The sequence below is a fragment of the Zophobas morio genome, unplaced genomic scaffold (assembly GCF_036711695.1).
Source record: "Zophobas morio isolate AGI-343-1 ecotype UQ-CSIRO unplaced genomic scaffold, CSIRO_AGI_Zmor_V1 ptg000002l, whole genome shotgun sequence".
Taxonomy (NCBI): Eukaryota; Metazoa; Arthropoda; class Insecta; order Coleoptera; family Tenebrionidae; genus Zophobas; species Zophobas morio.
Window position 1 is genome coordinate 25,411,743 of NW_026972107.1, and position 23,452 is coordinate 25,435,194.

The 23,452-nt window shown below is 32.6% G+C and overlaps 2 protein-coding genes across 2 annotated transcripts; one reads left to right on the top strand and one right to left on the bottom strand.

Moving 5' to 3' along the window:
* Positions 1 to 1,253: 1,253 nt before the first annotated feature.
* Positions 1,254 to 23,381, top strand: LOC135131510 (actin-histidine N-methyltransferase). Its single transcript, XM_064059291.1, has 5 exons — positions 1,254 to 2,204; positions 22,364 to 22,469; positions 22,520 to 22,647; positions 22,698 to 22,897; positions 23,001 to 23,381. Exons 1-5 carry the CDS (start codon positions 1,447 to 1,449, stop codon positions 23,273 to 23,275), a joined length of 1,467 nt encoding a protein of 488 aa, XP_063915361.1. The 5' UTR covers positions 1,254 to 1,446; the 3' UTR covers positions 23,276 to 23,381.
* LOC135131499 (DNA ligase 1-like) lies at positions 2,824 to 7,622 on the bottom strand. The gene is made up of 2 exons (XM_064059280.1): positions 7,128 to 7,622; positions 2,824 to 6,198 (listed from the first exon to the last, which is right to left on the bottom strand). Exons 1-2 carry the CDS (start codon positions 7,242 to 7,244, stop codon positions 4,042 to 4,044), a joined length of 2,274 nt encoding a protein of 757 aa, XP_063915350.1. The 5' UTR covers positions 7,245 to 7,622; the 3' UTR covers positions 2,824 to 4,041.
* Positions 23,382 to 23,452: the final 71 nt, after the last annotated feature.

Below are 23,452 nucleotides of genomic sequence, written 5' to 3' on the forward strand. Positions count from 1 at the left end.
ATCTCCAGGGTCGCACTCTCTAGGTCCCCTGTGCCGTATCGCCGACGTCGTCATCTCCAGGGTCGCACTGTCCAGGTCCCCTGTGCCGCATCGCCGACGTCGTCGTCTCCAGGGTCGCATTCTCTAGGTTTCCTGTACCGCATCGCCGACGTCGTCATCTCCAGGGTCGCACTGTCCAGGTGCCCTGTGCTACATACATCGCTGCCGTCATCCCCTACGACGCTCTGAGTCCCAGGAGCCGCCACCATCCCCGACGAGAATTGCCACCACTTCGAGAACCTATACCCTACTTTTGATTTGTATTGTTCTTATTATTAATAAACCGCTGAGCTACCACAATCTGTCGCCCTCACGTGGGGCCGCGAACAAGGGAGGATACCACACATGTTTATAATCAACCAATTGTGAATTTCACCGTCAAGAATTAAAATAAAACCCAATGTTTTATATAATAAGCGGAAGTCGAAGCAATAAAACCGACGGTCGTTTTGTTTACAGTTTCTGTGTTTGGCTCTCACGTATGCTGTTACGCCTGTCATCTTAAATTAATAATGTTTATACATACACGATTTTCAGTTGCCTCTGATACGTAGGTATACGTGAGTAAATTGTTTCGTTATTTTATTGATTATTACAAATCAATATTCAAACGACCCAATTCATTTTCCCGAAAATTTGAGAATATAATAATTTTATTCTTAGTATTACACTACATCTATCCCAACTGATATACGTGTCCTTGCAAAAATGTTGATGACGTCATCGCAATTTTTTTTTAAATTCCCACTACAAAAATGTAATGAGAAAAAAAACACAATAGGCATGCAGTCGTCAAGTTTCCGACAGCGAGGGAAGTACTGTCTAAACTCTTTAGACCAATTTTTATATAACACTTTTCTGTTGATTTTGTACACGGTGCCTCGATTTTGGTAAAACTGTTTTTCCATCAAATTTCTGATTTCGTGTCAGAATTGTGTATCAAAATGTTCATAACAACATTTTTAAATATGACTCAACAAAACCACGGAATAGATGTTCACACATCCCACATTCCCCTATTTACAGGATCCCAGCAATGGAGGTTTCGCCATATCGGGAGTGGAATCTTTAATCGCGTCGATTTAAACACACTTTTGGCTTCTCCACCAAATATTGACACAGATAGCAACAATACTTTATTCACAACCGAATGTTTATCTAACTCCTCCCAAAATATCCCTGCCTTTTCCGGTTTGTGTATATTCGCAATCGCAATAACCAACCTCTATCAGTCCCATGTTCGCATCGAGATACCTACTGCCACCTTCCGTTCGCACCGCTAACTTCTCCCTATTTATAAATATTCTAATTTGATCGTAATTCATAACAGTCCCATTCTGCCACATGTGAAACGTGAGAACCTTATTCCTAAAACAGCTGTGAGTGTTAAGCGTGTAAAAAAACATAATGGGCCGCAAAAACAAGACCAACCACACGCTGCAACCTGTGAAAACAAGGAACCAACGTAACCTAACACCGGATCAGCGCGAGCTCGAAGAATTGGTGGACAAATTGTTGCGAATAAGTACACTTCCTCAACAACCCATCATCCAAAAATCACTCGAAAACCAAAAGGAGATAAATAACATAACTGAAAGAGTGAAAAAGTTAGAAGTAAATAAAGATTCGAAAAGCTCGGTCGATAATCGTGTAACTAGCGCCATCATCAACAACTTCATGAAATGGTGCACCGAGAATGGCGCGCATTTGAATGGTTGCAGCATTCAAGAGTTTGAAGGGTACGAACTAGGGATTAAAGCTGAAGTTGATATTCAGCAATCAAGTTTGGTCATTGCTGTGCCGAGGAAGTTGATGATGAGTATCGAAAATGCTAGAGAGAGTATATTGAAGGATTTGGTACAAAAGGATAAAATTTTAAGTACTATGCCCAATGTAACGTTGGCGATTTTTCTTCTTCTTGAAAAGTTTAAAGGAGATTCATTTTGGAAACCTTACATTGAAATTTTGCCAAAAACTTATACCACAGTATTATATTTCAGTATCGAAGAATTGGAAGAACTGAAGGGAAGTCCCACACTGGATTTGGCTTTGAGGCAAATTAAGAGTATTTCGAGGCAATATGCGTATTTTCATAAATTGTTTGCTACTTCTGACGATCCTGTAAGCAAGGTGATGAGGAACCGGTTCACTTTTAAAGAGTATTGGTAAGCCACTTTAGCAGAAGTTTTAGGATGTAGTATCCTCGGTTTTACTTCCATTTCATATTATATTATGTTTATTATTCGACGAAAACCCCGAAAAATTGTCAGAAACTTGGCTCAAATTCTCGTGACTATTTGACACCTGCATAAAACAAATTCACTTAATTTTAACAGCAAATTTATGTAACAGAAATTTTAAAGAATATTACATATTATGTTGTCGTCAGAACTCAATTTTTTAAATGATTTGTGAATGTAAAAAAATATGTTGCACATTATTTTCCACACCTTAGAACTTTAACTAAAATTTATTTTTTCACCCTCGACTCCCTGAAAGTCAGTAACCATTTGAAAAAAATATTATATAAATCTTTATCAACCCTAAGGTATCCTTTGTATTTTAGTAAAATGCCTTTATTTTTTAGAACTATTTACATATAATTCTTAGAAATAAATCTACGAACATTACTGCATCGAATTATCGACTATAGGTTACCTCTATTTTTTTTGTTTCCACCACAACGTCTCTGAAGTGGGAATTAAAACCCTTCAAATTCCATAACGAACGTGTTTCAGCTTTGTTAACTGCTGTTTTACTTCAATCATGGTGAGTTGGTCAAAACAAAAATTAAATTAAAGAAGTGTAATTTTATTTTTGATTTATAAAATCGATGGTGGGTTATGAAATCACACAAAAGTTGTAATGATACGTGTATACAACTAAAGATCAAACCAATTACATACATATTTTCACTTTAGTGTAATTGCAACTTTGTAAATATTGACTTGTTCAGTTATCAAAAAATAATATTGTCGTTTATATTAACCCTGTCTAGTGTCCACAGATCGGTAATACAGTAACAGATGCTACGCAACCTTTATCCGTAAAAATAATCACAGAATCAAAAATGAATTATTATGTAATACGAAAGTATTTTACTCCATTAACCATATTTCGTCGTCGATCATACGACATAATTAAAGTTTTTTGCGAGCTAAATCGTTTTCTTGCTGTAATTTTGGAAACTGTAATTGAACGTTAATACAAATAACCTATTTTCTTACATTTATTCAACTTCCCAAATATGGGTCATTTGTTAAATGTAGCTGACTCATAGGGAGTTGATAATAATTAATCGATGTGAAATTAAAAAAAAAAAGGGAAGAATACGTAAAAAGTTTAACAGTGAAATCTCTGTAGTACCCGCTTGTAAAAATCAGTACAATATCAAAAGTATTTAAAATATCTGCTAAATTAAAATGATAAAATTTAACTTTTAAAAATATTGATTTCTAAAAAATTTTGTGGTGACTATTTTTGACACATGACATCTTAACGTTTACTAAAATAAAATAATGCCGAAAAATGTACGACAGAGTGAAAAAAAGAATAATATAAAAACTGACGTCTTCATTGTTTACATTTCAACGCCAGCTTTCTGACAGTTTTCCGGATAAACCCCTTCCTAAACTCCAGACCGCGCGGACTAATTACAAAGTCAATGATTTCTCTTGAAATAATTATACTTACACATGCACACACATCACTAAATAGCCAAAAAATTCATGTTACATAATTTCAACATATATATCGCAACAAATACATTAAGACCGGAAACTACTGTTTGCTCAAGAACGATAACGTAACAAACTTAACACTAAAAAATAATTTAATAGTAATACTACAAAATCGTCTATTCATAACACACTTAATACATAATTACTTAAAAATACACAACAATGAAAAATGACATCTACAGTCGAAAATGTGAGTGAAGTCTTAATAAATATTGCACTTAATAATCACATAAATAACAATAAATAGAACCACCTACAAAGTTTAAATCATGTACGATTTTTTCTCTTCGTTGTCCCATATCGAATCAGACATACTCTGCATGTGTGTCTTATAATAATTTTTCTTCCTTCCTAGGGTCTCTGACACGAAAGTTCTAAATGTCCTTTTTTGGTTAGGTTCTAAAATCGGCGACCTAATTTTCGAACCTAAGAAACTTCCATTATAATTCAGTCTTGCCTTTTTTTTATGTGACCACTTAAAGATGAGTAGAATGGTTAAAAATACCAACAAGGACAATCCTATAATTGCTAAGCTTGCTAAAATAGCAGATTTCACTCCGGAAGGCAAATTGATAAATTCTTCTTCGTCATCACTATAAACATTCTGCGGTAAATCGACCTTCAATTGCTCATTAGCTGCTTCAGCCAACGCATTCTCAATCTCTTCCAGTCTCTCGAGTTCTTCAAAGCTCATTTTTTCCGTAGTGGTTGTGATAGGTTGTACAAATCCGGGGGTATCTTGGAGATTATTATTTTCATAAGCGTCTTCAAAGAAATGTGGGTATAGTTGCTGCCAAATGGGAAAAAAGGGCTGAATATTCGCATCTTTATTCGTTTCGATTTTATAAGTGGGGAAACTCGTAATAGTATAGGGCAGTTTAGTTGTCAATTCCTTCTCAATTTTCAAAGAGGATTGAGTTATTGGTGTTACTTCTGGAGAAATAGGCATAGTTTTCGCTTTACGATTGATGAAGGGATGATCATCTAAAACATCTCCTTGGATGTGCCCAATAAACGGCTCGTCTTTGGGTTCAGGCTCTAAGGTTTTGTTGTGGAAAATATCGGCTAGGTGTAATTGACTTGAACCTCTTTCTCTTAATTGCACTAATTCTTCAACGGTCATATTACGCGTACTCAAAATCTTTGAAAGATTTTCACGCTCAAAGGGATTTTTCAAAATTTCCATTATTTCTTCTTTGGCCGTCACGCGTTTCAGCTTTAAGCCCACAGACGCAGTTGTCGTTTTTGGTAACTCTTCTAGAATTAATACAGGTGTTGCTGTTGTGATAGTGTTTTCACTTTCAGATGGTAGTTCTGTGGTGGCTATTTCTGTTAAATCTATAATCATTTTTAGAGGCCCATCGGATATTTCTGTCTCATTCTTTTCACTAATGCTGCTAAGACCAAATATGTCGTTCAAATTAATAGGTATAGCTTGACTAGGCAGCTTGGGTGTGTCTTTAACTACTTTGTTTAGTTTTGCACTTGTCATAGGCAGCCCTCTTTGCCTTGATTTGGGTGAGGTTAGTGGTGCTTGTGTCGTCGTGCTCGTCGTTGTCGTTGTAGCGGTCGTCGTCGTCGTTGTTGTTCTTGTTGTTGTAGGTATCGTAATAATTTGCTCCGTACTAACTAAATTAGAGGATTTGGGACTTGAAGGTACAAATACCCGTTTTTCCGTTGTAGCTTCGGTAACCACGTCAAACTGAACGACATCAGGGAACATCTTCGTATCTTTATGACTATGCAACAACGCTAATCGTTTTCTTTGAGCTTCTATAACTTCATATGAGCTTAAGTTGTCGCTAGTACGTACAAAATTCCTATTAATATCTTTCTTCAACCCTATGGAAGGTGGTAATCTCCGATGTTTAAATCCTTTGGTCGAAGTAACTATTTCAGTAGTGGTTTCTGTTTCTCTAGCAAGAACGGAAATTGCCTGTCGATTCCCTTTCAACAACTCCGAAAGGGTCAAATTTTTCTGTTGCAAAACCTCACTCAAACTTAGTCCACCACTTTGCTTAAGAAGCGTCTTTAAATCAGGAGTTTTTGTACTATCTTCAACTTTCGTCTTCTGCTTTTCTTCTGCTTCTTGCAGCGCTGTAAAGGGATCACGCACCCGTTCGTAAGTTTTAACTTCTTCTTCATCATAAACCGGTATTAAACGTCTCCTACTGTTTGATTTCTGCGCGATTTCGTCACCCATCTCTTCCCATGGTTCTTTGATTTGGTCAAGTCTTTGCGGGCGTACTTTTCTTCGGGGTGGAGAAGATTCTTCAGCGTCTTGTACGGGGAGAACAGGTGGTCTACGTTTTCTTTTGCGTATTCTGCGACGTTTTATTGGTTGCTCTTGGACATCGGGCTGGGGAACCCATCCTGAAATACCTTGATGAGGAGGAGAATAATCCACTGCGCGCCAATCCTGTAATTCAACAAATGTGGAAATAATTATAAGATTGACAGATTAGATTAGCGAATGCCATTTAAGTCCAATTGAGTTCAATGGACGCCTGCATAAGGTAAACTACACACTATGAAGGTCAACATTATTATTATTACAGTGGCTAGTGCTATGTTAAGGAGACAGGAAGTATGTTTTGTCCTAGATTATTTTTTGCAGTGATTACTGGCACAAAAGTCGATCAATGGCAGCATTTAACCAACTGAAGCAAGGCAATTATCGCGATAATACTCAGAAACTTTTCTTATTGTCAACACAAATATGCATTATTGTGTTAAGGACGTCGCTGCTGATTACATTGTTAATTAATAACTCAATTAACTAGTTTACTGTTAAATTTATCAGAACGACCTACTCTTTCATCCTGAAGAGAATCGATTAGCATTTAATAAAATTGAGGTGAAAGTTTAATTTTACTTTTACACTTACTGCCGGGATCACTATAAATTTTATAATGGCATCGGTATTGAAAATTGACGACGGTCATAAACAAATTACATGACACTTTTAGTAGTGCGTAAAACGAAATTGAGGTAGATCACGGACTAATTTCGCAAGTAACAAGGATTTAACCGGTTTTATAAAATGTGATTATCTCTATGAATTGGCTAACAGGAATGAAATTAATTTCTTGTTTAAATAAGAATCTCAAGGTCGCATATTTATGATTCGATTATTATTGTTGCGAATAATACACAGTGTAATTAAATATCGTGGCATCTGAATCACTCTGCAATCCTTAAGTTTAACATTTCCCATTCATTGTATTGATCAAACAAGGCTCTATGCTCCATTGAGGTTTTAACAAGAATCCATTGATCAACCGGTATTACTTAATACCTAAATTTGAACACAGTTGCAAATTTGCATTACCGGTGAGTAATCTTTACCTGGTTGTAATCACGAAGGTCTCTTTCTTCTTGAACCTTTTCTTCCTGTTGACTTAAATCCTGAGCAAACGTCACACAGATTATCACAAGCACACTTAATCCTACGAATAGCTGCATTTTCACTCAACTCGAAAATATTCCAGGCACGTTAATTTCTCCGATGTTTAGACAGCAGTCGCATGCTGCACCACTGTACTGTTTGGATTTGTATTGAGTGATAATTTACCATGTGCTCGGCACGTCTGAAACCTTTCACCAATAGTGGGGAGAAAAGTAGTAGTCAATCAAAGATTTTTCTGGCACGCCAAGTGCTGTATGGCTTTCTCCAAATTGTAGGTGCAAGTTTCAGTTGTGGAGTGGGGGAGCTTCGCATCTTCAGTACCAGCGCCGACTCCAGGGGACACAGTTTTTTAACTTTGATGGAGAGGAGAGGGAAAAACATCTTTTACCGCATCTGTGATTACTAAAATTAATATATAAATAATTTAACAGTCGTATTTAAGAAAATAATGAAAATAATAGGTTATTACGGGAGATTTCCATAAGTGCAAAAGCCAGATTTAGTGACATGTTAAAGTACCACAGTACCAGATTATGTGACAGCATATTCTTCTTTTCAAATTTACTGATATTGACTAAATGGTCATTTACACTGAGGTTACTTTGACCCTCCTAACTATAGCCCCAAAAAATGTTTGTTCTCAATAATACACAACAGGAAAACGACATATATTTATTTTTTAAAGGCGAAGAAGTATGACACGTTTTAAGACTGCACAGTTAAGTAACCATATCGAGGAACACCGTGCTATAAACTTCAAATAAACGAAGTGTGACTATCACATCATACATGAGGATAACATAGTCAACAATTTAAATAAAAAACAAGAGTCGTTCCCGAGCATTAATTTTTCAATCAAAAAAACTACACAATTTTATTTTATTGAAGAAAAATGCTTATGCAACATATGATTTCTTCATGGGATTTTTTTTAAATATACTTTATTCTTTACTTATGTAGGAAAGCTAAAACTAATGCAAATAAAACAATGAACCGAGAGTGAAAACGAATTATTTTTATATAAAACTGTAATTATACAGCATACATATTTGATAATTATATTATCGAATTCATATGTATTATCATTTTCAGTTCCATTGTATTGCTTATGTAATTCGAAACGATATTGTAAAAAAAAATATATTTAGAAACCTAATATTAATTTAAAAAAAGTAAATACGATAATTGAACTGCTCAGTTACAAATAAGGAAATTTCCAAGAAAAATCTAAAATTATTTAAAGAAAAATTCACCCCCATTAGACAACTACAATAGGTCTACGATTATGGAGTTAAAAACTATACTCAATTTCATAGAGTCCTTAAAAAACTAGTTTTTTTTTTTATTATTACATATATAACCGTAAAATATTGAAATTTATTATATTACGTAATAATATTTTACAGGTGTGTACAGGTGTCAAAAAAAATTAATTACTTTTCTTTTGTATAACAATGGTCGTGCTATCCGAGTAGAATTTAATAATAATTGTACTGCAGTCTTAAAAACGCAAAACAACAAACAACCTCAAATCAATTTTGCTCAATATCTGTACGTTAAATAATAATTAATAAAAAAGGCATTTTACTTTTTAAGAGTACATATAAGGTTTTTTACAACATTTAAAATAAAATAAATCTTCGCCCTTACAAAATAACAAAATATTTTTCAAAGTAAAGAATTTTTTCGAAACAAGAATAAATTTTACTTCAAAATTTCTTAAAAAAAATGTATTTAATTTTGAACACTTTTTTTTTTATTTTTTAAACCAGAAAGAATTTATTCTTCAGTGATACGAATACAACAATAGGTATGGTGCAGCAGATAATTACCAACCTAAATAGTAAATATATAATAAAATTTAACCTAACTTGGTACTTTAATTTTATTTTTTGCAACCTTCTAAAGCAAAAAGATTGTTGGTTTTTAGTACAAACATATAACATCAACATCAACTGCGTATTTATTAACTTCCCTCACATGTGAAACATAATCTACACTATACCGAATATCTCCCTGGAAGAAATACACAGTAGATAATAATATCGAAAAAATCAGAGTTGCAAGATCTACAACACGAGATTCTGTTTACATTATTGAATATAGCCTTGTAAATAAAGCGTCCCAGGTGTTCAATTGATTTCATTTATAATTTCTTTCGTATTTGTTTTTTAATGTTTGTGCTTTTTCATATGAAAATAAACTATTGAGGGCATAGTTTTATAGAATTATTAATGCCGGATTTCACATTTTTTCCTAAAATGTAATCTATACAAAAAATAATTCTAATATTTTAGAATTATTCACCGGAAATTCTAGATCTTTTTTACAAATTTTAACATATGTATACGAGTATATAGACCAACCGGGTGTAGAATGGTGATAAACTAACGCACAGTGCGCAATAAAAGTTTTAATAATTTTTAAAAATCATGACAAGAAAAATAGTACGATCAAAAACTATATTTTCAACTAATTGAACCGCCTATATCTGTTGTTGTTATAATGACGATATATCGTAATAAAACCATCTTTAATAGGGCCACGTCTTCTTTTCTAGCTACATTTTATAATTGTACTATGTATACATGTAATTTAATATTTACCAAAACATCTAAATTAACCTAGATTTAGTATTTTTTCTAGACTAAATTTAATTATCCAATTGGCTGATATTTTCTGTTCTATGAACTCAAAAATTAAGAAAATTGTCACTATTTTGTCTCCCATTACAACACAAGCAGATAGTGGAACATACTTTTATTGTGTTTGATGTGTTACATTGTCACCACTGTGTGCAGTTATTGTACTTTTTTTTTTTTGTTATTAGCTCACTAGTTGTCCCCATACCAATTTAAAAGTCCTCGTCCAGACTCCGTACCAACCATTACTCAAACTGTTTTTCTAATAACACGTTACAAAATGGTGCCATCTCCTTTCACGATTTGGTAATTGGCAATTTTCAACCGCAGTTTCTCTACAGTTAATTAAAATTTCCTCTACAACCCGAAAAAGGCGGGCGGTTGAGAGATTCCAGCGTCTGGAGATTTAATCAATGAACGCTTCATTGTGTGTTGACTCGTAGGTGTACCCACTTTATTTAAATTTCTTTTTTCCCTCATATCCGATGTCGGTTCCTTATTACGCCCTGTCGTTTAAAATTTTATCGAATATTTTTTTATGGGAATAGGATGGGCAGCGAAACTGTCAAGGTACTGAAAAGAGCTTTTCATGTTTCGTCGACGCAAAGAGGGCTGTATTGGGCCATAAAAGAAGAAAGTTCTATTAGCCGTTTCGTGGAAGCTCTTTATTTTTAAAACAGACGTCTCCGAGAGGGCGACAACATTTTAATCTCGTTCACTAGCCCGGAGGGCTGCTGCATTTCATGTTAATCAGTACAACCACGGAAGCGTCATTGACAAAAATCGTTTGCATTAAGCAGGTTTTTCGGGTGATGCAATAAAGCTGTCGGCGTGAACGGGAACCCAATTATTTTTTGGATTATTTTTATTGTTGTTGTAAAAGTTGCAAGTGAGTGTCTTTGCGCAACTTTTAATTATCTGAATTTTCGTGCATGCGATGAGAAGACTGACTTATTTTAAAGCGGAAGACGTCTTTTGTTATTCTTTATTGTTATAGGAAGGATTTGATACAGCCCTAACATAGTCGTAAAATAAGTTCGTTTCTCTAGTGAATGAATGCTTCTCAAATTCGATGAACAACTGGTGTAGTTGCTCGGGATCGCACTGGTGGGATTTATGAGGGTTATAATCTGGAGATGGTGGGTAATATAGCTACCTACATCCGAGAACTTAAGCTAGTGTTTCGATGTAATTTTTGATTAATGCTATAAACTTACTGTAGGAATCTGTTTTTATTTTCCATAAAATTTAGAGAGTACTTGTCGATATAATAAAAATAAATTAATTTTGTTTTGTTAGAATTGTATCTGTCGTCTTTTTTATGATTTATTTAAAAGCACGTACTGACAATAAGAAAGAGAAACTGCAACATTGTAGACTGCATTTTTTAGTTTCGCAAGTCCAGTGACAAAATTGGCAGCGACGTAAATCTGATTATTATTATTAATATTATTAATTATTATACTAACGGCGGCTCTGGACGTACTACTAAATTAATAAATCTTAAGAAATTAAATGTATGTATTAAAAAAGTCGATGTAAATTATTTTTTCATCCCCTTTCACGACACTGATGTCATCTCAAAATTCACCCTGAAATCCTTGCCGGTGTTTCGCCAATATCTATATAAAAAAAATTAATATCATGCTATAAACAGATATTAAATATTTTTACCACGAATTCAGTATATTAATTAATTTAAATATATACGACATAAAACTAATCGTAAATAAGCATACCTACAAAATTTAAATATGGTCAGCTGCATTTTCTTAAAGTATAAAGTTAATTTATAAACAAACTATTGCGAAAATATTGTCTCTGTAGAATAGAGAGAGAGTTCTGTTTTTGTTGCAGCTATAAATGTGTTAATTAAAAAACAAATTGCAAAAATCAGAAATAAACAAAGCTATAAAAGATTTTTTGCTTAATTTTTTTTTTGTTTTCACCCAAAGACAGTTTGCATTATAAAAACGGTATAATTTTGGTTTACACTACTTAAAATTATAAACACCAAATTACGTATTCAAGTGTCTTCGAATTGGAAGAAAGCTGTTATTTCTTTAATTTATTTTTTCGTTGTGTACTGGATAATCGAAATTCGGTGAATGTAGAGCAACCGAATTATAATAAATTAATTATATAACTGGCAGATTTTTTGATATATGAAGTTTTAATTGCCTGTTATATCATTTGCAAAATTTCTAGAAGTATCCAAAAAATAAAAATACTTTTAGAATATGTTATTAAATTATCAAAACTGTTCTAGAAACTAGGCTATCTCCCCGGGTCAGAAAATGTCTGCACTCATTTTTGTTTATTGTTCGATGAATAAACTTCAAACCTATTCATGAAGATCCGTTTGAAATACGTTAGATGAAAATTTTCGTACTGAATTATGTATGTGCATTAACACTTCATTTAAAAATGATGTGATGGATTCTCACGTCTCAGAACGTCATTAACATTGACACGATAGGAATAAATGTATTTGTTTTCCGTAAAAGAAGTTCACATACTGGTACTTAAGTCACGTAGATTGTGGACAGGTGTTAATAAATTAGTCTGTGTAATTCTATTTAAAGTTGAATTTATGTTTTTTCGCTGCTTCTGATTTTTGATAAACATTTTTAGATTTTGGAGCCCTGTGCAAAAGAATGTATTTTTGTAAGCAGCTTTATTTATAACTAAATCATAAAAGAATTACATGGGTAAGTATATATTTATTTGTGACAGAAAAGAAATAAATTTGACTGCACACTTTAGGAAATACAAACATCGGAACTTGTTAAAGTTAACAAATTTACATCCACCGATTACTTGGAAGGGAACAATTTTTAAATATTCTGCGGATGACTTTACATTTTGTAAAATGGCAGGTAGATTTGTCGATTTGGAGATTGGGTATACAGCTTTTGTATTTGTTGTACTTCTTAAATTGCAGGAAATCATTGACAATTTTCCTCACAATGTCATTAATGTCCAGTAGCATTTTTATTAACCTTTTACTAATATCGTTTTTTTATAATTTAATAATGAACAAAAAACCTTAAGATACAATGAGCCTGTATCTGTTCTCCTTCCTAGTCATTACTGTAGCATGATATTTTTTACTTCATATACAATGTCAGTAAGGATCTAGAACGAGACCTTCTTCAGCAAAGAAACTCCTTTGCGAAATTTATTTTCACGCACCTAGAGTTTTATTTTGTTGTTTGAGATAAAACTACAAAGAAAGACGTTAATGAATATGACTTTCAGTAGGTTGCAGCGCATGTAATTAATTATTTGCAGAGAAAATATGAAAGAAAAGGAGTTCTTATGCTTCTAGTGGTTAAAAAATGGAAAGCACTAGAAGCAGGTTTTCTAAGGAATTATTTTACATAAACCGGAATGTGGTAAGCTTCGTACGTTGTTTCTCAATGCGAATGGATTATCTTGTCACCCTGCTGATGTAGCAAATCATCCAAGTCTTACGAAACAATCTGTATAAAACATCTGAACATCCATCGCGTGTGCGGAATAAGCGGTTTTCACTTTGTACATTACAGTATCGCACACATAATTTTATTTTCACCTCCATAAAGATCTGACGCGGATATATTTCTCCAATCTAGGAAATTTGATTCCAATTTAGGCGAGAGTTGATTTCAGCTTTGTACTAGTACGGTCGATTTTGTAGTCGGTGTTGTTTCGTAAATAATACACAACTTAATTTTGGCGTCTGTCCGAAGTCATTTGGTAAACGGTACGGACTAGGAAACGAAGGAATTTTTCAGGAGTGAAAATAAAACATGAATTTGCACCAATTCCGAAAGAGGACACACAATAACGCTAGTAAATGCGCTGTGTTAATAATATAAAAGATTTCTCGTACATAAAAATTACATACAAGTTTTCTTCATACAGTGTTGATCAGCTGTATTGTAGTTCTAGTTAATATAACGACCGTTCAACACGGTAGATTTATTTAAAACGATAAAATATTACAATAGTAAACATATTTTTTAAAAAATTGCACTTTTGTTATTAAAAAGGTGTTATTTCCCGATTATAAAACCCCAGATTTTATATTAAAAACGAAAATTGCAAATCTTCTAACAAGTAATTTCAATAACATTTTTAATCGAATCTGGAAGATTATGAAAAATTGTGCAAACTTTCTAAATAAACAAACATATTTCTTCAAATTTCTTGCGTGCAAAAATCATATTTTAAAACAATTATGGAACATATTTTAAATAATTGACACTCATTATGTGAAAATGTATTTTCTCAGTCGTCAAAGATTTGTGTTATTTTTGTAAAATTGTAGCACAACCCTATTATGCAAAGGACGTACTGTAATATTAGTTTACATTTTTGTAATTTAATTAATAACAGGATGACACAAGTAAAAAGACTACAATTGAAAAGTAATATATATATTAATGAAAAACTACCCTTATTTTGACCTGAAAATTGTAAGGTTAATATTTTTTGAAAATGAAGAAGTGCCTTCAGCGACCTGTAAGTTGGTTATTTTTTTATTTTTGGGGATATATTCGTCTGGTTTTTCATTATTCGTTAGATGTATGAAAAGATCTTTTTGAAAGAAGCATTTCTTTCTGCATTCAATGATGTAACACATGCCTTTCTTTATTTGCACTAAAAAATAAAAAAAAACTTAAAACAATACAATTTGGAAAATGTGATATTTATTTGGCCTAGGAAATATCTATGTGTCATTAGTTCTTTACCAATTGTGCGTTAATGGAAAAATTAAATAAAAGTTAATAATAATTGTAAAAATAACACATTTAACTGATCTAAAACAAAACAAATAATATTTTTCCAAACTGTATTATTTTATTATTTTTTCTTTACCTTTTAATGCAAATAGAGAAAGGCACATGTTACATCACTGAACGCATAAAAAAATGCTTTTTTAAAAAATATTAAATTTAACCCCATTGCAGATTTATTCGTTTTGAATTAAGCAAAAAATGTTATTCCAATGTCGTTTTTTTGTAAAATAGAAAATACAGTTTTTTTTTCCTCTTGTGATCTGGGGACATACTGTATACTCGTATCTCAAAATAATCATACGTTTCAGGAAGAAATTAGTTTTTTCATCAACAGACTATATTTTCAACAGTAATAAATTCTTTCCAGTAAGAAAGTTTCAAAGTAGCAGTAAATTTAATAACATCAATATTCTTGATTGTTAAATTAGAGCTCACTTCATCAGCTGGAAATTTCATTCATAAAAGTTTGTTCGTCACAAAAGTTTTAAACATTTTCAAATGCATAAGATTCAGTTTGAAATCTACTTACTCTTTGGTTAATAAAACTCCTTTTAATCTTCGTAGTAAAAACAAAATAGAACTACAATATAATTGTATTAAGATTAGGTATAGCTTTAAACTTTTTTGAGATTTTAACGATATACTTTGAAACAACTTATTCGTATAGTATTTCGTCATAATTGTTCCAGAAAACGCACTATAATATTTCGATTTTTGTGAACAAAATGAGAATTATATACAGAGTAGGTATGTATATACTTTATGTCAAGTTTCCCAATGTTTATAACGTTGAAATTTTTCAAAGCTAACCTAATAGAACTCAAATAACTCAGAAAGAACAATATGCAGTTGTAATTTTCACCTGCTTAGAACGCCCTGATGACCATAGATATTTCTGTTTTATTTTTTATAAAAATTTCAACTTTCAGTTCATTACACGTTTAAGTGTTACTTACATCCTAACAAATACGAATTATGGAGTTTTTGCATTTATGATAACTTTCAAATTTTAGACCAATCAGGCACTATTAAGAAAGCAAGTTTTATCAAAATGCTGTACCTAAGCTGTAACTAAGGAACAGCCTAAGAAAGTTTACAATCCAGAATAACAACAACAAATTAATAACAGACAAAATATTTGTTGTTGAATTTTTCTTAGACGGAATATGACAAATTAAAGTGGTTTTACTTGGTTTAACGTCACAGTATATATGACGATGAAATGTTTCGATTAAAAATAATAATGAAAATCCAGGTGATAGTGGTAGCTCTCAGTTGAGTAGCAATTAAAGCAATAACCGCGTTATATCTTTATCCAAATTATATGTACCGATATGCACAGAATTTTTGAAAGTTTGATACAGTGCTTTACACTATTTCACTGTGTATATCATAATTTCTTAATAAACTACACGATTACCGAACAATTTAGAAAAGCGTTTATTAAGCAAAGTGGCGAATTTAATTATAAAATTTTTAGGGCAAATTTTATAGTAAGAACAAGTTAAGTAAAATACTGGTTGGATTAATTTACACATTTTTATATTCATTGCAAAAACGTGTAAAGCACGTACGGAATTACTTCAATAAATACAAACAATGACACGCCACTTTCTCTTTTTAACTTCTATTGGGCGTAGCGTCAAACTATTTACTTTTGTTTAACGTATTGTCTTCACCAGTAATACGCCCATTAAAGAATGTTTTCAATGCCATGTGTCCCACTCAGGTGTACGATTTTATTTACCTGAGACATTCTGGGAACTTTCTCCAGTCTGTCGATACACTGACATTTTTCAATTACCATAAAGAAAAACGTACACAGTTGGTTTACATTGACCACATGGCAATATTGGACGATACGATTTCATTTCTACAGCTTCCTTCTGGCCTAGTTGCCGTCTTTACCTCTCGAGTGATTCATGGATTCCTAAAATAAACGTTTTGGACGTTTCTATCTGGCGCCTGTTTAATGACAGTCCAGGTAGGAATCTTACACAAAAGTATTCAGACTTTAGAGAAAAATAGAAATTCGGTGTGAACCACTCAAAAGTTGAATTAGTGGGAAGCTGCGAAACTTTAAACAAATGAAGAAGTTAACTTTTACTATCTTCGTGACCCTGATGCATAGTTATTAAGTTAATATTAAAACTGTGAGAGCTAACTTGTTCGAAGGTTCTTAGATTAATTAGATTCACTTATATGGGCTTTTTTCGTAAAATTAATGAAGGATACAGTAATTAAGAGCATTTGATCTCGTATATTGAATCGAAGTTGTAAGAAACCCAAACAAAAAGCTTTTGCAACAAAATACTAGAGTTTCACTTACAGTTTTATCGAACAGAATTTTATTTTTAACACAGTTTTTAATTTTCCTGAAATATAACGATGTCGTCATGTATTATCTATTTTTAAAGCAAAGAAATTTGTGGGTCCAAATTTCTACATTTCTCGCAATCATCAAGACTGCGGAACGATTTCGTTTTCGTACTAATTTGATAACTCTTAATCAGAGTCTATTAAAAAACCACGTTAATTTAAAATTTCATCGTCTTTAGCCCATATGTTACGGCGAATAAGTACACGACGTGCTTAATTTATGTAATTACGGTCCCATCAAAAATGGAAAGTTTTATAATCATCACGGAGGTAGAAGAGACCGGAGGGAAGGTGTCGTGAATTTTGTGACACAGACTCAGGCACCGTTTATGACCCTACTTGAAATGCGCGCTGTCCTAAGCTCCACCCTCTAAATGTTTAGCAGTCGTAACCAGTGGCGGGGCAACATATTTTATGTTGACTACCTTATATATAAGTCTCTAAATGGTATTATGATCTTTAGTTATAATCAAAGTCTATTCAAATTAAAAACACCAACAACACGTCCAAAACTAAAACAGCACAACTAAACTCAAACTCAAGAACGAACACTTGCATATAAATAGCAGGTGTTACGTGATAGTACGCCACTGGAAATCCAAACCCTGTCAGCTGTTGAGTGTAGGAGCGCGTTTGCGTCGGGCTGGCGAATATTGGCGCCTTGTTCAAATAAGATCATAACCGGTGTCTGACCGGGTCTTGAACGATGCCAGAATCGTTACATTGCTAGCATACGGTACGCTCCCTCCGGTCTCTTCTACCTCCGTGATAATCATCCATTCCATCCATGTTAAATGTCTGTCGTCTGCCGATTTTACAAATGAAATGTTTAAATGCGCTTTTGTTAGAAAGAAAGTGAGTTTTATTGAACGCTTCGTTTTCGTTTCCATTACTTGTTTCAAAATTCTGAATTTTAAACAACGGGTTTAAGAACCAGATCTTTGATGTATTCAAGGAAATTGTGAAATGAAAATTCTGACGTAATTTACGTGATTTGCCGTTCATCGGGTAACTTGTATCATATAAATAAAAATTTAAATATTTAAGCTTCAGTGACGAAATATTTAGTAAGCGTTTTGTTGTTTTGTAATGAAAAAATGTATGTCTATACCTTAGTGGGTTGTACTCATAAGTGCATACACGCTAATCGTTATATAAGAGGTATCGGTTCCTGAATGTCACAGTTACGTGATCACACATGCCACTTTTTATTTATTATTGTTGCATTTTTGTCCTTGGCTGAAGAAATTCCTCCTACAATGCGTGAGAACTTTTTTGTTAAAGATAAATAAATACGTCTTAAAATCGGTTATCTTTTATTTTTAATTTTTTTTTTTAATTTGTAATAGCAAACGAAACAGTTCTAGAGACCGCAATATTTGGAGCTTATCGGATACCTACATACCGTCTTATCAAAATGGACATAATTATTTCTAGTAATGTCTAAAGCGTATCACACGTAGTGTTAGCAATTGCAAAAAATATTTGAAGAGTTTTCGTATGCGACTGTTAAACTGCATGTTTTTAAACTCGGCAGACTCAACTCAGCTTTTTTTTTTGTTATGGAAAGCGGTCTCCATAGTTTTACTTCTCAATCGGTTTTACTGTCCTAAGGCTGTTGTTACGCTGAAATCGACAATTGACTGGTCTTCCATAAGGATCGATGGTAAAATAACGGCTTGCAGGGCTTGCGGAAAAACTAATTGCTCTTTCATTATGCATTGTTTCTTGAGACTTTTTCATGATTTGGAAAGAAATAAATTGTTCAAGATATACAGCCAAGTTGTACGGTAGCATACAATAAAATCATATTCAACTATTATATGAATGTTTTCTTTTAGAGGTGTACACGCAGCTTACTATTTCACCAATACGCTGTATACTTGAAAATACAGTACGATCACATACTAATATTTTTTTGCATAATTAGGATTATATTTGTTATTAGTATTAGTTGCGTGCAGAATTCCCGTGAAAGTACAAATTTTGTCCCAGAATTATATTCAGTCAAAATACTGTAGATCATTTTACTTCGTTTTTTCTTTTCCTCCGTATAAACTTTGTTTGATCCTTCTTTCAACATTTTAAAACACACAAAAAATTTCGTGAAACAGGAAAGTAATTACAAAAAAAAAGTAACAACGTTTGATTTGTATACAATAAAATTTTATGATGGTTTGAGCCAGTTCACAGCGGTTCATACCCACCATAAATTGCAGTTTTAAAACCGCGCAGGTAGAAGACCAGTAATCCGAGCGGTTCTTAGCTACCCTTCTTCTGGTTGAACAAAGGCGACGTGTGCCAAGCCGGTGGGATACTCAATGGCTGAACAGCTTAGCCAACCCCTCATAATAATATTGTAAAATTTTATTGTGAACAAATGAAATGTTGTTACTATAATTGTTGACTTAGCCAGGACGGCGTACCATTACGCCATTGTAGTTATGGAGCTTAAGTAACAACGGCTTTAAGGAAAGAGTCACCTGCTCTGTAACCAGATGCAAAATTAATCTGTAGTTTTTCAAACAATAGACTCTAGTTTTATGTATCTACACACGATTTTTTTCTGGCAAAAAGAATAACTAAAATTTATATAGTAGTTTTTTTAAATATTTAAACATATTGCAATTGTACATGAGTAACTTTAAACATATATTTTATGTTTATAGTATTGTTTAAAAGACCGAAAAAGCTAACATTGTTATTTTTAAGAGGACATTAAAAATGTGAACTCTGCTCGTAGAGAAAAAGTTGATTAATGTTATACCAACATTAAGTTTTAAACAATTCTAAAAAAATACAAACGAAAAAACTTTGCAAACAACCTATTCAAAGTGATTTTTACAAAAAAAAAGTCAATTATTATAATGTAACAGTAAGCTGACAGCAAACACTCGTATTTAGAATATTATTTTCTTTTGATTTTTTGTCCGGTAATTTCTGAGATGTAGTTCATTAAATTATAATTTTTTATTATTTTTCCGGAGAAGGGTATTTAAAGTCCGACAAAAACGAAATATATTGAGTTCGCGTTTGGGTCAAGTTCGCGAAAGTATCTGTTTGTAATAATTATAGTTTAAAATATAACGACCTGTAATTGAGTTTTATTATGTCTAAATTACTTCCTTTGGCAAGGTTGATAAATTGTAAGAGGAAGAAAACAATTTAGTAGAAAAGCCGACACCGTTTTCGTTCAGCGACTAATAAAAGATCGTTTGTTTTGATTTGCCTATCACTGTGTTATTGATGATGCTCCCCACAAATATTCTATTTTTACTACCAAATCCAGTTATTTTTAAACTTGTTTACGAGATCAAGGTCATGTAATCTTATCTAAATTGCTTCGGTAATTTGTAATTTGCATAATCGTAATATCTACACTTGAGGAATTTCAACTCATCCATAAACACAACTTTTTCAACTTCATCTAGAAAATGGGTTTTGGTCTAAGTGTATTTTTTGTTTATGGAACAGTCGTGATTGCGTGTTGCGAACGATGTGGTTACAGCAACCAATCGAAGCCTATCTGTTATTAAAAGATATTTTACATTCGGTTAGTGAAAGCACAATGAGAAATTAGCCTTCATTTCTCGTATTACACGCAAATCTAATGATTTCATACTTTCTTTTGCGGCGACGCGTTCAAATTTTTTTACGTTTGATTTACATAGAATTAAAATTCCGAAATTAAAATTTGACGGTCATTTATACCTACTAGTAATGAATAATCATCTGGTTCGAGTAAGAACTTTGTGTACTATCACTTTCGGGTGTTTAATTAATTCTCTTAAATAAAGAAATTATAATGTATGAGTTAATTATATTTGCATGACTTTTTCGGGAATGTTTTTATTTAGGAAAGGCGAAAGTGATTCTTCATGTATATGTTTATTTGTCGTCTTTTCATGTGAAACATGAAAGTATGAGAAATCACATGTTCTTAAATAATAAGGAACAATTGGAGCGGTGATCACGCATGCAAAGTATCAAAAAAAATGTCACTTTTTTAAATAATAATTAAAAACGTACGTTTAACATATGATGTAATTTTGTAACAAATAGAAATACCTAAAGGCTGTCTCAGCATCAAAATACTACAAAGGCTTTATTTTACCTCCAAAATCATATCTGAAGGCAACTCCTTAGGTGATGGTATCTGTTCTATTTATTTAAATTAGTGTTATATAATTGTTGTAACATAATTGTACTTGATAAAACGGGTCAAAGTAAATTCTCAAAATTGTTTGTTTTTTCGAAATTTTGGCTGAAAAACTGAATTTTAATTTCGAATTATTTTATTTTATACGTATGATTTTGTATATATTTATTTATGTTAACATTAGTTATTAGTACGCCAGCTTAAAAATTGAAAGAATAATATTCTTTGTTAAAACTGCTGTTATTAAATTTGTTCTTATTTCAAATATTTTTATTTAAATAATTTAATTAAATAACGTGCCATGCTATCATCACACTTGTGCTTCAAATACGATATCTAATAATACATAGGTATTATAAGAATAACAATTATGGTATCCAAACCTAAGGTACAACATAGATAAGTAAAGACAAGGCCGTTAACAAGAAATAAAAATAAAAATAGTACTTTTTTATTATTTCACAGCCTATACAAAAACCGTATAGGTACAGGAAAACTGTTTTTTACAACAATACGTAAATTCTCATTATAGGGAGCTTTATACTCAGTGTTATTACTGTTTAATAATTTTTAAAGTAAACCATATGTATGAAGCTGAACGATATTTTAAGTAATGCTTATTACGTTATTAAAAATAAAGAAAATATCGAAATATGTAGGTACCTACTGAATATGGCCAAAACTGAAACCCAATATTATAAGAAAGTAGGGCACAAGTAACATTCAATAATTTTTGTGTTGTTTTTTATTAAGTTTTTGAGAAAAATAAGTACCGCCAATTCGTAGCACAATTATTTAAACTCTAATAGTGAAAACGTACTCTTTTTAAATAATAATGTCTGCAAGAGTAATACTGTACACTTTTGTGACTACAATTTATTATTGAAAAAGCCAAACGGTTAATGTTTTCTGTTTTGGCAACAAAAAAATCCTTTGAAACTGCTTGAAAATGTCTACTATGTACTTACAAGAAAAAATGTGCTGTGTAGACAAAACTATAGTTAACATTGATTAGGCGGTGATAGGCATCAACTAAAAAAATCACTTCCACTTTAACCTATTTTTTGTTTTTGTCGAATCCGGGCTTTTACTTGTTGTGAAAAAGGAAACAAAAATACTGCAAACAAAGTAAATTCTTTCTACTTCGTTAATTTCGCACCCGCCAATTCGAAAGCTCGAATTCTTTTTATTTGACGAAATAATTTTAGTTGGGCCGTTTCGACCATAATGACCCGACAAAACACAATCCCCTTTCAAGAAAACTACCACGCTTTAATACCCTTGTGGGATATGTGTAACCACACAAACGGTACCGTAAGTTCTTCCTCATTTACCACAACCTTCAAGTTAATTAGACATTTCAGATATCGACAGCTTATAACCCGGTCCTGGATCGCAGCGAGTGCTTAGCTTTAAGAAACTTCAAAGCCGGAGAGCAATTATTTATTTTCTATGGAGGCAGAAGCAATGCGGATCTTTTTGTTCACAACGGGTGGGTTTAATAATTAAACGTCGGTCCCTCTTTAAAAAAAACAATTTCAGATTCGTGTTCGAGGACAACGACTACGATGTTTATTGGATCCGTTTGGGTATCAGTAAATCGGACCCTCTCCAAGAAAAACGAAATATCTTGTTGAATAAATTGTCGATATCGAGCACCACTGACTTTTCCATTAGAAAAGATGCTAAACCGATCGATGGCCAGCTGCTGGCGTTTTTACGGATTTTCAACATGAATGAGGGCAAGTTTATTTAATTTAAATCGTAGCCTAGAAACAATAAATCAGTTTGTTTTAATTGAGATCTTTTACTTAATTAACTCAATTAAGCGGCTTTTTCGTTTAGAACAACTCGATCATTGGATAAGCAGTGTCAAAAGTGGCGACCTGGAGTGTATCGAATGTGCCGTGGAGACCACCGTGGAAAACAAGGCTTGGACTTTTCTACAGGCCCGGCTTAAGCTGCTTTTGGCGACATACAAAACAACGTTAGAAGAAGATGAGAAGTTAATAACGGAGGCTCAGACACCTAATCGGCTTCTCGCTATAAAAATGAGGGCAACGGAGAAACGCATCATCAGAGAAACGCTCAAATATGTGGAGCAGTTTATAAAACACTGAAAATAAATTCGGTTTTTCATATAATATGTCAAAGTTGAATAAATCTTTCTTTTGATAAATAAAGCTATTTATTGTAACTGCAAGGCAAATAAAAAGTTAGTTCGTATACATATGTTTTTGTATTAGGTAACTGCTGCCATCTGTGTGTACAATTTTCATAAAGAACATTCCATTCCT